Raw genomic sequence first — 13,111 nt, 5'->3', positions numbered from 1 at the left:
CCCTCTTTCCAATCATCCTATTCCGCGCCTTCACAGCACTTACTATAACCCGAAGAAGTCACGTTCGTCTATAGGTTTGGTTTTATTGTTGTTGTGGTGTTAGCACCCCACTAGGTCCAAATACCAGGGACCTAGTCAGTCTAATTTATTCCTAGCACGTTAGGTGCTCGAGTGAATGGACAAATTCGATCAACAAAATGTCACATAAATGTCACACGAAAATGTCACGTAACGACAACTTGGCCACTGTGAATTAACCAACAGGCCATTTTCAAACTAGGACCCCGGAGGCCTGGGGGAGCGCTGTTGCTGGCCCAATTCGCATTTTCAGTTTATTCAATTTATCAATGTCATTCTGCAATAAAGGCGACCGGCCTGTATGCGACCACTCCCAGGGGGCGCTAATGAACGGAAATAAGCCAACCCAGAAATGTCCCTGGAGGCGGTTACCTGGGAGGTTTGTGGGGAAGAGCGCAGGCTGGGGCCCATGGGCTTTGGTTTGTGACACGCATCTCTGCTGACTTTTGACGACCGAGCCTCAAAAGTGGCATCTGGGCAGCAACCGCAGCTCTGCTGGGGTCAGAGGGACCCTCAGGATGGGAGGGGCATGCGGTTTACTTCCTGTGCGTTGTTAACGTCTCATCAGTCCGCAGGCCTTCTCCCACCTAGAACTTGGTGGGGTTTTCCACTTTCCCCAGGAAGAGCACTGTCCCTGTGGCTTTGCTGACAATCAGCAGCAGGAAGGACCTATTGAAGCAGATGGAGTGAGAGGAGCCTTCCTTGGACCGGGTAGTGAGCTTGGTGGCGGTAGCCGCCGCGGCCTCTGTGCCCTCCTCCCTGACGTCCAGCACAGCCTTGTGGGTGGCCTGCCAAGGGAAAAGCAACATCAACACTTTTTAAAAACTGAGGGTTGGTGTTTTGCCTGGGAATGGGGATACCCGCTCCCCACTCCGCACCCCCAATCAGCTTCAAGATTCGACTGCTTGCCTGGCGTGAGATTTGTTCAGGTCCAGTGGTGGTTGCCGCTACTGGGCAGCTGGCCCTTAGGCATGGAGTTGCATGGTTACAAATACAGCCCAGAGAGTTGTAGGTTTGAGCCCCAGCCCTGCCACCTATTCTTGCAAAAGTTGTTTAGATGGCACAGCCTTCACTTTCCAAATGGGAAAAAGGCTGATAATAATTGTATGTATCCCATGGGGTTATTTCATGAATTAAAGGAGGTCATATGAAGTATGGTCACCAGAGTAACTGCAGTTGTGGCATGGGAGACGCGGGCTGGGTGTCACTGAATGTTGCATCCCTACTCCTCGTTCTAGTGAAGAGACTCCTCACTGGGGTTCACGCACTGCCAAGCTTCAGGCGCCTGGGACCCCACAACAGTTTTGGCCATTCTTTTTCACGTGGGCACATGAGCACATAGTGGGGAAAGGCTCACGGTGCTCACTGTGTGCCTGTGGGATCTCCCTGCGTCCTTCCCTGACACCAGTGACGAAGGTCCCCTTTCAGTGGCCCAGGACCACCTCTGACCGTTATAATCTGTTATCAAAATGAATTTTAGGCCAGGGGTCAGAAAACCATATGCAGACATGGGTAGGACTGGTAACCCCAATGAGACAAGAGGACCTCTCGTAAGAGCAAGGGGCCCACGGGGAGCCCCGAGGGTGCCTTCTGTCTAAAAGGGGTGCTCACAGCCCAGCCCCAGTCCGCAGCCACTGGGCAGAGGTTTGGACTCAGTAATCAGGAATCTAAATTTTCAGGTCCAATAGCCTACATTTTAGAAGTCAGCTCTCTTTTTTCCTGTTTTTCTTTCCTTTTTTTTTTTAACACTGCCGGCCAAACACAGCCCATGTCCAGGGCACTGACGGCCCACGAGCAGCCGTGTTCTGACCGCAGCTCGAGGACCCGGGCTCCGGGGAAGCGAGGCCGAGTGCCAGGCATGCGCCTGCCTGTGTGCGGCAGGCGAGGGGCGATGCCTGGCCCTCAGAGCGCTGCAGTGGAACCTCAAGAAGCTTGTTGGGAGGGGGAGGAAGGGTGCCCGCCTGTGTGTCAGGGGTATGACGGCCAGGAAGCATCGGGCCTGGCGGCCCTGCGATTCGGCCCCGTTTCTGCCCAGAGACGTCACCTCACCTCCTGGGGATTCTGTTTTCTTATCCGTGAGATGAGAGTGCTCGATTAGTCACTCTCTACAGGTCCTTCCCACTCAGGCTGTCATGCAAATATTTTCCTCAACCAACTCACTTTGGAAACTTTCAGGAAGCCTCTCTTTGTGATTCCAGAAAAATCAGCATTTTTGTCAAAGGCGTCTCGGATACCCATCTTCGGGAGAATGGTTTCCAGGTCATAGGAGGTAGAAATGGAAAATTTTGGAATGAACACCTCTAACCACCTGTGGAGAAGGGGAAAAGGAAGGGGTGAGGTCACAGGCCCTGTGTCCCCATCTCTGTTTCTAGGTGGCATTTCAGTAGACTCTTCTCCCACTCGGCACTGTTGATTACTGCTTAAGGGTCAATACGTCCCAGACAACCAACCCAGCTTCTCTGGAAACAAGCCTACTGGATGAGCAAGTTCAGCCCTGAAGATGTAGGAGATGAAAAACAGGGCCCCTCATGAAGTAGGGGACGGAGCAGAGAAGGGACCTTCACAACGGAGCCTATAGCAGAGTCCACTGGGACGTGCCAGATGGTGATGGAAGCAAGCCGACCACCCTTGGACCAGAGTACCACCCACAACCCTTCTTGAGACAAACCCTGCTAATCTCTGAGAGCAGCAAAGTCCACACGCAGCCACCGAGCAATTTACATGTGCCCAGAAGGAAATACACTTTAAATTTTATTTAATTTTAATTAACTTTAATTTAAATAACCTTACGTGGCTGGTGGCTGCCATGCTAGCCAGCACAGCCCTGGAGTTTGGCACATTTTTTTCCTCTGTAATGGTTTCCCTGTCCCGAGTGTGAACAGCCCGCATTTAGTGAGTGTTTACTATGTGCCGGGCCTTGTCTCACGCACATTCATGAACGTTGTCTCCATTTTAGTGACAGGAAAGCTTAGTTTTAGTGCTTTGCCCAAGGTCACGTACTTAATGAGTCACAGAAAGGTATGCACAAAAGCGTTGGATGGACACGTCATTGGACTTCTGTGACATCTGGGCCAATGGACAGCGCTCCCGTCTGCTTCGTGCTGGCTTGGCTATCTTCCTCTTTTCTGGGCTCTGTCTCTTGGCAGAAACCCCCACCCCCGCCTCCAGCCTCTGCCTCTCTCGAGCCCTGGCTGCGATCTTAGGAGAGGATAAGCCTGTGAAACATTCTACTGTGTCCCTTGATCCTCAACTTTACATCTTCACTAATGCCGTTTCCTTTAGCAAGTATGCCTCTTCCAAGCCCCTATGTCCTACCCATACCTTCTCGTTCTGTCCTTGCCTGAGGCCAAAGGCACCACCTCCTTGAAGACTTCCGCCCACTCTAGCTGAAAGCGATCTCTTTGCCCAGAAGCTCCTCAGCGCTCGGCCTGCCTCCCCTGGGCACGGACCTTTGTCTTTCCTGAATTACAGTTGTCCCTGAGCCTGTCTTTTCTCCCCTACACGGTGGCCACAATGCCAAGAAATGGTCTCCCCCAACCCATGGATGTACACCATCACCAGCCTCAGGCCCCGGCCAACTAACACAGGTGCCCACCTCTTCTGGAGTGAGTGGCTCCATTTCCTCAGTGTCCTGGATGACAGGGCCTGCTCCAGGTGCCTCATCTTGCCCTGGCCGGGGAGGACGAAGAAGGCCACGGCGTCTCCGCTGTAGTCCATCTGCAGCACAGAGCAGTCCAGCTCCGGGTCCACCCCGAGAGCGAACTGCTCCACCTGGTGCATCATGGGGACATTCACAGTGGTCTTGCCCACCAAGAATGGGTATCTTTTACTTGTGTACAGAGGGTTAAAGGGCCTCTTCCACTTGGCTAGCACAAAGGGAGAAGAGAGGCCTTATGTCACAGTGTGATCAGTGAGGTTACGAAAGCAAAAATAATAAAGGACGGACCCCCGAACACTCTCTCTACCATAAAAAAAAAATGAGAAAACTGCCAGCCGTGGTTGAAATCAACTTTTTCAGAACTCTAGAAATTAACCAAATACGTTGGACAAGGTGGAAACATTTTATTTAAAAAGCAGCTCAGCCTTGATAAGAACAGTCAGCTTTCTGGTATTTCGACTTGCCCTAGTTCCACTCCCCCGTCCCACCCCAGCCCTGTGGTGGCCTTGAAAAGTTAAGAGGCTGCATTTGCCTTGAAACCTAGCACCCTGAGGGCCCTGAAGGGAAAAAATGGGGCTGGAACCTTTTCAAAGGCTCAGTCCCAAAGAATTGTCACATTTTGAGCTGTCTTGTGCTTCCCTGGAAGGCAACGCTAGCAAAGCTGTCTGTATTTGATCTGATTGGGAGCTCAACAAATGCAAAAAGCCATTTCCTCAGGGGAAATTAGTCAAAAATAGTTACAGACACTGATAAGCTTTGCAGCTGCCTGAGGAAGTAGTTACCAATCAACTAATCAAACAATTTAACAGGGGGGAGGGGAGGAGGGCGGCAGTGACATCTGCACAAGATGACAGAGTGAAGACCTCTGCATATTTACCCTTTCCTGAAGGAGAAAAAAAACTCTGGCAGAAATAGCCAGAATCAGCTTTTTCAGAACTCTGGAAATTAACCAAAGGCTTGCAGCTGCCTGCAAAGAGTCTATTCAAGAAAAATGGCTGAAGCTCTATGAGAGCAGTCAGCTCTGGGGCATTTTCACTTTGTCTTACCCTCTACTTTCTAGCTCCGCAGTAGCTCTGAAAAATAGCAGACTGTATTCCCAATATCAGAAGAAGAGGAGCAGATCTGAAGGAATTTTGAAGCCTCAATCCCAAAGAATCATAATTATTTGATCTGCCTGATAGTTTCTTGGAAGACCCCACTTACAAGGTTGATTGGAGCGCACTCAGTGCTAAAAGCATTTCTCCCCCAGGTCAGGGAGTATTTGTTAGAAACAATTATAAGGAGTGTTTTACCTTCATGGTTGCCTGGATGAGGATAACAAATGGGGCAAACAATAGACTAATCAAAAAATTTAGAAGGAAAAAGATGTCCATAGAGCCTTTGGAGAGTTCCAATGTACCCTGGGCTTTTGATGCTTCAAGCATGTGTAATGTATATGCATATTTGAAAAAAATAAGAGAAAGCTCTAAGTTCTTTTCTATGGCTGACCTTGAAGGTCTACACAAAACAGAAACCGAATGCTGAATCAGTTAGAAATTGCCTTGGTGAGTGTTGATGGCGCACCTCACCAGGAACACAAAGACCTTCTGCAAAGACTGGGAGATTTATTTGTTCAGGCATTTAAGAAAACTCTGCCCAATCACGGCCACACACGTCAAAGGACAGACTAAAAATTAGTTCAGAAAAGTCACCAAACAAACTACTACTTCAGCAAGCACTAACAACACAATTTTGGGAGGGGGAAGAATCTGATTTTCTGAGTTGTCACATTGCATAATTGTTAAAATCCAGCTTTTATTAAAAAATATTTACAATAAAAAGAAACAAAGTATGGACTATCCACAGGAAAAAAGCAATCTACTAATATCAGAAATGAAAGAAGGAATACCAATATCGATCCAATGGACATTAAAAGGAAAATAAAGAAATGCTATGAACAACTCTATGCCCACAAAGCTGATAACCTAGATGAAATGATCCAATTCTTTGAAAGACGCAATTTGCCAAAACTCACATAAGAAGTAGTAGACAATGTGAATAGGCTTACATTTATTAAAGAAACTGACAATATTTAATACTTTTCCAAAGTAATAAAAAGTTACAGGCAGTGATAAGTTTTGCAGTTGCCTGAGGCATTTGCAAAAAAGCACTAGGTCCAGATGGAAAGAAGCAGAGAGAATACTTCCTGACTCGTTCTATGAGGCCTGCATTACCCTAATACTAAAACCAGATAAAGAAATTATAAGAAAACTACAGACAAATATTTCTCATGAATATTGATGCAAAAATCCTCAACAAAATATTAAATCAAATCTGACAGTGCACAGAAATAATTATACACCACGACAAAATGGGGTTTGCATGGCTGGTTCAACATTTGAAAATCAGTTAATGTAATCTACCACATAAATAAACTAAGCAAGAAAAATTACACAATCATATCAATAGATGCAGAAAAAGCATTCGACAAAATCCAACACCCATTCATGATAAAAACAATAACAAAACCTTTCAAAAAAACTGGAAATATAGGGGTATTCCCTCAAATTGATGAAGAATTTCTGCAAAAAAACCTTACAGCTAACATGGCACTTAACAGTGAGAAGTTTTAAGCTTCCCCTTTATGGTCAGGTACAATGCAAGGATGTCCCTTCTCACCACTTCTTTTAAACGCTGTACTTGGAGTTCTAGCTAATGCAGTAAGACAAGAAAAGGAAATAAAATGTATACAGATTGTGGAGAAAAATAAAACTGTCTTTGTTTGCAGATAACATAATTGTAGAAAATTCAAAAGAATAAGCAAAAGAATTTCTAGAACTAGTAAGTGATTATAGCAAGGTTTCAGAATACAAGATCAATATATTGTACAAAAGTCAATCAGTTTTATATATACCAGCAATGAACACATGGAATTTGAAATTAAAAACAGTACCAGTTAACATCTCCCCAAAATGAAATACTTAGGTATAAATCCAACAAAATATATCTATATTTTAGATATATTAGATCTATAAGAAGAAAACTAGAAAACTCTGATAAATAAAATCAAATAACCAAATAAATGGAAAGATATTCTATGTTCATGGGTAGAAAAACTTAATACTGATAATATGTCAATTCTTCCCAACCTGACTTATAGATTTAATGAAATCTCAATCAAAATCCTACCAAGTTACAGCGTACATATTAAAAACTGATTCTAAAGCTCATATCAAGATGCAAAAGACCCAAAATAGGAAACACAATACTGAAGGAGAAGAACATAGTTGGAAGATTGACTCTAACCAACTTTTACTATAAAGCCACAGTAATCAAGGGAGGGTGGTATTGATTAAAAAATAGACAGGTATATCACTAGACCAGACTAGAGAGCCCAGAAATAGACCTATATAAATATAGTCGACTGGTCTTTGACAAAGGAGCAAAGAGCAATACAAAGGAGCAAAGATAGACTTTTTAACAAATGATGCTGGAATAACTGACACCCACATTCCAAATAATGAATCCAGACACAAACCTTACGCTCTTCTCAAAAATTAACTCAAAATTGCTCATAGACCTAAATGTAAAACATAAAACTATAAAATGCCTGCAAGATAAAACAGAAAACCTAGATGACCTAGGGCATGGCAGTAACTATTTAGATGTCATTCCAAGGGCACAATACATAAAAGAAATAATTGATAAGTTGAACTTCATTAAAATTCAAAACTCCTGCTCTGGAAAGACAATGTTAAGAGAATGAGGAAACAAGCCACAGACAGCAAGAAGATATTTGTAAAATGCTCATCTGATAAAGAACTGTTACCCAAAATATACAAAGAATTCCTAAAACTTAACAATAAAAAACAAATGTATTAAAAAAACGGGCAGGCCTTGACAGACACCTCATCAAAGAAGATATACAAATGGCAAATAAACACATGAAAAGATATTCTGCATCATATGTCATCGGGGAAATACAAATTAAAATGAGATACCAGTACACACCTATTCAAATGGCAAAAGTCTGGAGTACTGATAACACCAAATGCCGGCAAGGGTGTGGAGCAACAGGAACTCTCACTCAGTGCTGCTGGGGATGCAAAACTGTACAGTCATTGTGGAACAGTTTGGTGGTTTCTTCCAGAATCAAACCTATTCTTGCCACACAATCCCGCAATCATGCTCCTTGGTGTAAGGAATTGAAAACGAAGTTTACAGAAAGACTGGCACATACTGTATGATTCTATTTATATGAAACATCCAGAACTGGCAAGTCTATAGAGACAGAAAGCAGATGGCTTGTTGCCAGGGAAAGAGCAGGAACAAGGAGGGACTGCTAATGACTAGTAGGTTTCTTTTTGAGACGATGAAAATGTTTTGGCGTTACATAGTAGAGGTATTTACACAATCTTTTGGATATGAAATCAAGTGACTAAAACCCAAAGCCAAAACCCACCAAGCTATATACTTTAAAATGGTGAACTTTATGTTTTATGAATTATATTTAAGTAAAATTAAGCTAAATGGACCAACATATATGAAGTACAGGAAACTTAGTAGGAACTCAAAACATATTTATTATTTTTGCCTCTCTTCCAGCCTTGCAGAGTGGATGTATAAATGGGTAGATGGCTGCGTGAAAGGAAGGAGATGGGAAGAGAAGGAGAGAGGAGAGAGAGGGCATGGTGACACAGTAGTGTCTGTGGTGACTCGGGAGAGCAGGTGCTTCAACCACAAGCACAGCCCTGGGAGGTTGGCTTTATCATCCATCCAGTTAGCATAAGACTGGCTCACATCAGGCACTCAATATGTGGTTGATATTTTAAAGCAACACGTTTAGAATCATGCGGTAAGTCAGGGCAAAGGTGGACATCAAACCCCAGTTGTCCAGCTTTAAAGATGAAGCTCATTCAGGGCAACACAGTGTTTTTGTAAACTGTGGAGCTCGAGACAGACACACAGGGGATGTGAATGACACTTATATTGGCTTGTCTGCACTTTCACATCTATGAAAGTGTTCTCACCTTTGAATATGCTCCTTTTTTATTTTTAAATGACTGTTTATATTCAGTACTATTCTGCTTTAGTTTCAGATGTACAGCATAGTGGTTATACAAGCATATACTACAAAGCATCCCCCTGATATTTTTGGTACCTGCCTGGCACCACCACAGATATTAAAGTATTGTCGACTACATTCCCTGTGTTACTCTGTGACTACCAATCCGTACTTCTCAATCCCTTCACCTTTTCCACCCAGGCCCCCAACGCTGCCCCTCTGGCAACTGTCAGTCTATTTCTTAATCTGGATTGTCAGAGAGCTCTGTGTCCCTTTTCAAAACCTCCAGGGGCAGTGGGTCAGCTACTGGTGGCAAGAGATAAGGTCCTTTCACCCAAACCAATGTCTAGAAAATTTTTTTGTCCCATGATCTGCCCACTGAGCCCCACGTCAGCCCCTCAGGACACATAATCAGGCTATAAAAGATGAAACTGAATGACCCCAACTGTAGTAGACAAACTGAAGCTAAGAGCGGGAACACGAGAGAGCGAAGGTCGGGCACCAGCTCGTTCCATAGCTAGTCAGCTCGGCCAGTTAGAACTTGGGCCTCGCGCTGTCCCGCCCTGCTGACCCGGGTTTGTCTGGCTTATTTAACTGGGCAGGGGGAGGAAAAGAATGTTAAAATCAAAGTCAACCTCTCAGAGCCTTACCTTTAAAGAAAATGTAGTTCACCAGGACCATGGCTGTCTGGGGTTCAAGGTCTTGAATCAAGTCTACAACCTTCCCTTTGGTCTCTTTCTCCACGTAGCTGTTGATCCTCTTCCGGGCAGTAGATGTGTTGGAGAAATCTGTAGAAAAGACTTCAGACTCATAGAGCCTCTTCACATTGTTTAAGAAATTTTCCTGCAGCTGCAGCTCCTTTTTGATGAAGAGGACATTTCCCATTCTCAAGTCCAGGTCTTTGCTGGGGACTCGGAGCGAGTGGACCAGATGCTGGAAGCCCTGCTGAATGGCAGCCTCTGGTGTGTGTGTGAGGTTGAACCCCATGCTCTGAAGGATCTGGGTCTTGGTGGCTGCGTGGGCCCCAAGGGCGAGCATGGCCAGAGAGGCAGAGACGCTCACAGGGGAGAAGAAGATATTCTGGCTTGGGGTCTTTGAAACCAGCCTCTGATACAGGTGGAAGGCAAAGTCGGTGTTGCTGGAAGACACCCGGAAGGCAGGGGTGCCATTTCTGGAGGACGGGCAGGGGGATCCTTTGCTGGGGAGGCTGGATGGGGACACACGATAGGCTGAAGCACAGAGGCTAATGACTAAGAAAACTTGATGAAAGGCAGATGCCATTTTGGAATGAAGTCTGCAAGAGAGGAAAGCACCATTGAGTGGAGGGAAGCTGAGGGTTCAGACCCTGAACCAGAAACCTCACAACCCTCTACACCATTAGCAACTGAATGGGGACAAGCAGGACAGTTAACAGATTCCATGAAATGGAATCTCAGCCCCAGAGAGGCTGGAGGAAAAGGGGACAAGGAGCAGTGAGAGACAGGCTACAGAATCAGAGGCTGCGTGCAGACACGTATAGACCAGATGCCAGGCCTTGGGACCCACGGAGGGGTTGATGCAGAGGCCAGCTTCAATCCGAACGGAACTGCCAAGGGCTCTTCTGGGAGTTACATGTCATTCATCGCTCTTCCCACCTCTAGCCTGTTACAGCGCACCTCCTAGGAACTCAGTGGATGCTGGTGCACTTACCTGAGCTGGAAGAGCATTTACAGCAGGGGCCTGACCCAGGGTGGAAAGGGACAAAGAGAGGAGGAACGTGGCACTAAAACCCGGAGAGTCTCCTATTTAATGAGCTCTGGGACTGGCTGGGGTCTTCAGAAAGCCACATGGGGATAGGGGGGCTGTCGTACACTTGTGGGGGCTGGGGGCTGTAGTTCACCTGCGGGGGGCTGGGGGCTGCTGTGCCAACGAGGGTAGGAATGACTGACCGCAGCGCTTGATTGGACAGCCAACCAAAAGTCAGAGCCTGAGCAAGGCCATTCGCGTTTTTCACAACCTCAGAGCGATAAATCGCGTTTAAAGAATGCAGACTTGTGCAATCGCCCTTGCATTGTGTCACCTCCCCGAGTCTTACTTTTCCCCTCTGTGGAAAAGGGTGGCTCTGAGGAAAAAGTGAGACAGTCTGTATAGTGCCCAGCACGGCGTCTGGCTCACGATGGGCAGGGGATGTGGGGCGAAGGGACAGGCATGTCCCTGTGTGAGGAGAGATGAGGTTGAAGGAAGGGAAGGGCGGCCTTGCCCTAGGAGAGAGGTGTCGCTGCCAAGCACTGAGACGGGGCACACCACAGAGCCTCAGGGGCCTGCGCCGCTCTCCGGAGGCACCTGCCAACACCAGCTCTGCCTCCTGGAGGGCCCACCTCCCCATCAGCAGACATGACCTTGCCGGAGGACATCTGGCCCTATACCCTAAATCCTCTTGAGCGGGGGGCCTGGGCTGGGTGGGGGCACCTCCCTGAACCAGTTGCCCCTCAGAGAGTCAGCTAGTAAAGGGCCTGGCCTCCATGGGATCTCGGGCAAGGTGCTGATTCTCTCTAGGCCTCAGGGAGATGGCCTTAAAGGGCTTCCTGCCTTGACAGTCTGGGCTCCGCGGCCATGGGCCTCCAAGGGCAGTTCCTTACACTGCGAACCTCCTGCAGTCACTGCTCAAAATCCAGCCTCCTTCCATACTCGGCCTCTCCTCATTCTACACTCCTGTCTTCCATCTGCCGTAGTCTGCCTCCCGGTCCTACAAGGGCCTTCCCCGTCCTGTGTCGTGACCATGGTCTGAGGGTGTGCAAGACTCCTGCCGGTGGGCTCTGCCGATTGGGGTGACAGGGACAGTCTGTCCCCCTCCCTCCCATGGCTGCCCCTGTCTGAGCCCCTCTCTCCCAGCCGCCACAGCCTGCATTCCACCTTCCACTGTCTCTCACCTGCTCAGCTCCTCACTCATTTAGTCACCTGTCTGCCCTGCAGACAGGGTGAGCTTTCTAGATACAAATCTCATGTGTCACTCTCCCACTCAGATTCCTCAGTGGCTCCCCGCTCACCTCGGGAGGAACGCCCAAGAACCGGGCCCTTCAGGTCCTTGCCATTGGGCCCCAACTTACGTCATGGGCTTCACCCTCAGGCACCGACTGTTCTAGTTTCCTGGAAAGGTTGCATTTCTCTCAGTCCGCCCACACCCCCCTGTATTCATTTGCCTTCTTACCCAGCCCGAGGGTCAGAAGGCTTCGTTTCATGCCAAGCCCCTGCACCCTCTGGGGCCTTGGCCTCTGTGACAAACGCTTGTGGCAAGGCCCCTAAGGCGGGCTGTTTGGTCCATTGAGCATTCCCAATCACTAGTCTTTATTTGCCTCTTCCATAGCACTGATCAACCCGCTGCCCACTGACTGTTGGGAATATCTCAACATTTTTTATTTCTTTATGATGGGCTCCTCACCCTGTCGTATATGCCCACACACAAAACCCCCAGATCACCTCGTCTCTTACCTCCCATTAAAGAAGGCCCCTCAGAAAAGGAACTGCCCCAGCCTCCTCCACCAAAGACACAGCCCTCCTTTCCCCAGCTCTCCTCTCCCCCGCCTCCTGCGCTCTCCCCCTCCTCCCAGGGTCAATCCTCCTCCCAGAACCTGAGAGCATCCTTTGTCTCCATCTCAGGACCCTTATACCTCTCTCTTCTTTATTTCAACGCTGCCTCTTAACTGGATTTTCACAACTGGCTTTTAAAGATGTTCAAATCTTACCCATGAAGATCAACAGACCACCAAGGACCCAATAAAAATCTCATTCCCTTCCAGCTACTGTCCTGTCTTCCTCTTCCCCGTCACAGCCCACATCTTCAAGAGCTGTGAATTCATGGTTTCTGTAGCCTCGCCTCACACGCCCTCCCTGGCCCACCCTGGTCTGGGTTCTGTGTGCACGGAAATGGGGCCAGCCCACGGACAGGTCTAGGCCCTTGCCTTACCTGACTTTTCAGTACCACTAGGCCCGAGAGGCTGCACTCAGCTTCTCCTCTTGTCCTGCACTGGCTCTGGGACACCACGCTCTCCTGGGCTTCTCCCCTCTCTCTCTGCTCCTGCTCCTTAGTCACCTTCACTGAGTTCTCTCCTCCCGCCCTGCCTTTCTGGCCCCAGCACCCAACACTCCACAGTGCTCTCCACGCTTTAATCCCTCTTCTCTCATTAGCCTGTCCCATCACACACCGCCCATTCCTCCGTTACTGAAAAATGCAAGTCACTTATTTTTAATCTCCAGCCCAGGCCTTCCCTCTGAACTCCACATTATCGATCTACTTACTCAGTGTCTCCTCCTGGTGTCGCCAATAAGCTTTAAGCTCAGAATCACCTGAACTC

The 13,111-nt window shown here is 47.6% G+C and overlaps 1 protein-coding gene across 1 annotated transcript; it reads right to left on the bottom strand.

Annotated features, from left to right (window-relative positions):
* Positions 1-665: 665 nt before the first annotated feature.
* SERPINA9 (serpin family A member 9) lies at positions 666-10,061 on the bottom strand. The gene is made up of 4 exons (XM_054566958.1): positions 9,431-10,061; positions 3,674-3,944; positions 2,239-2,386; positions 666-866 (listed from the first exon to the last, which is right to left on the bottom strand). Exons 1-4 carry the CDS (start codon positions 10,059-10,061, stop codon positions 666-668), a joined length of 1,251 nt encoding a protein of 416 aa, XP_054422933.1.
* Positions 10,062-13,111: the final 3,050 nt, after the last annotated feature.

The sequence above is a fragment of the Pteronotus mesoamericanus genome, unplaced genomic scaffold (assembly GCF_021234165.1).
Source record: "Pteronotus mesoamericanus isolate MK-2021 breed Mesoamerican mustached bat unplaced genomic scaffold, CSHL_Meso_final contig_182, whole genome shotgun sequence".
Lineage (NCBI taxonomy): Eukaryota > Metazoa > Chordata > Mammalia > Chiroptera > Mormoopidae > Pteronotus > Pteronotus mesoamericanus.
This window is presented reverse-complemented; position numbering and strand designations above follow the sequence as displayed.

Excerpts from the sequence above, each read along its gene's own strand:
- SERPINA9 (XM_054566958.1), bottom strand. The coding sequence starts at position 10,061 with ATGGCATCTGCCTTTCATCAAGTTTTCTTAGTCATTAGCCTCTGTGCT. Across the intron at positions 2,387-3,673 it reads AGCCACTCACTCCAGAAGAG|GTGGTTAGAGGTGTTCATTC; the intron begins GTGGGCACCTGT and ends CCTTCTCCACAG. Across the intron at positions 867-2,238 it reads GCTTCCTGAAAGTTTCCAAA|GCCACCCACAAGGCTGTGCT; the intron begins GTGAGTTGGTTG and ends TTCCCTTGGCAG.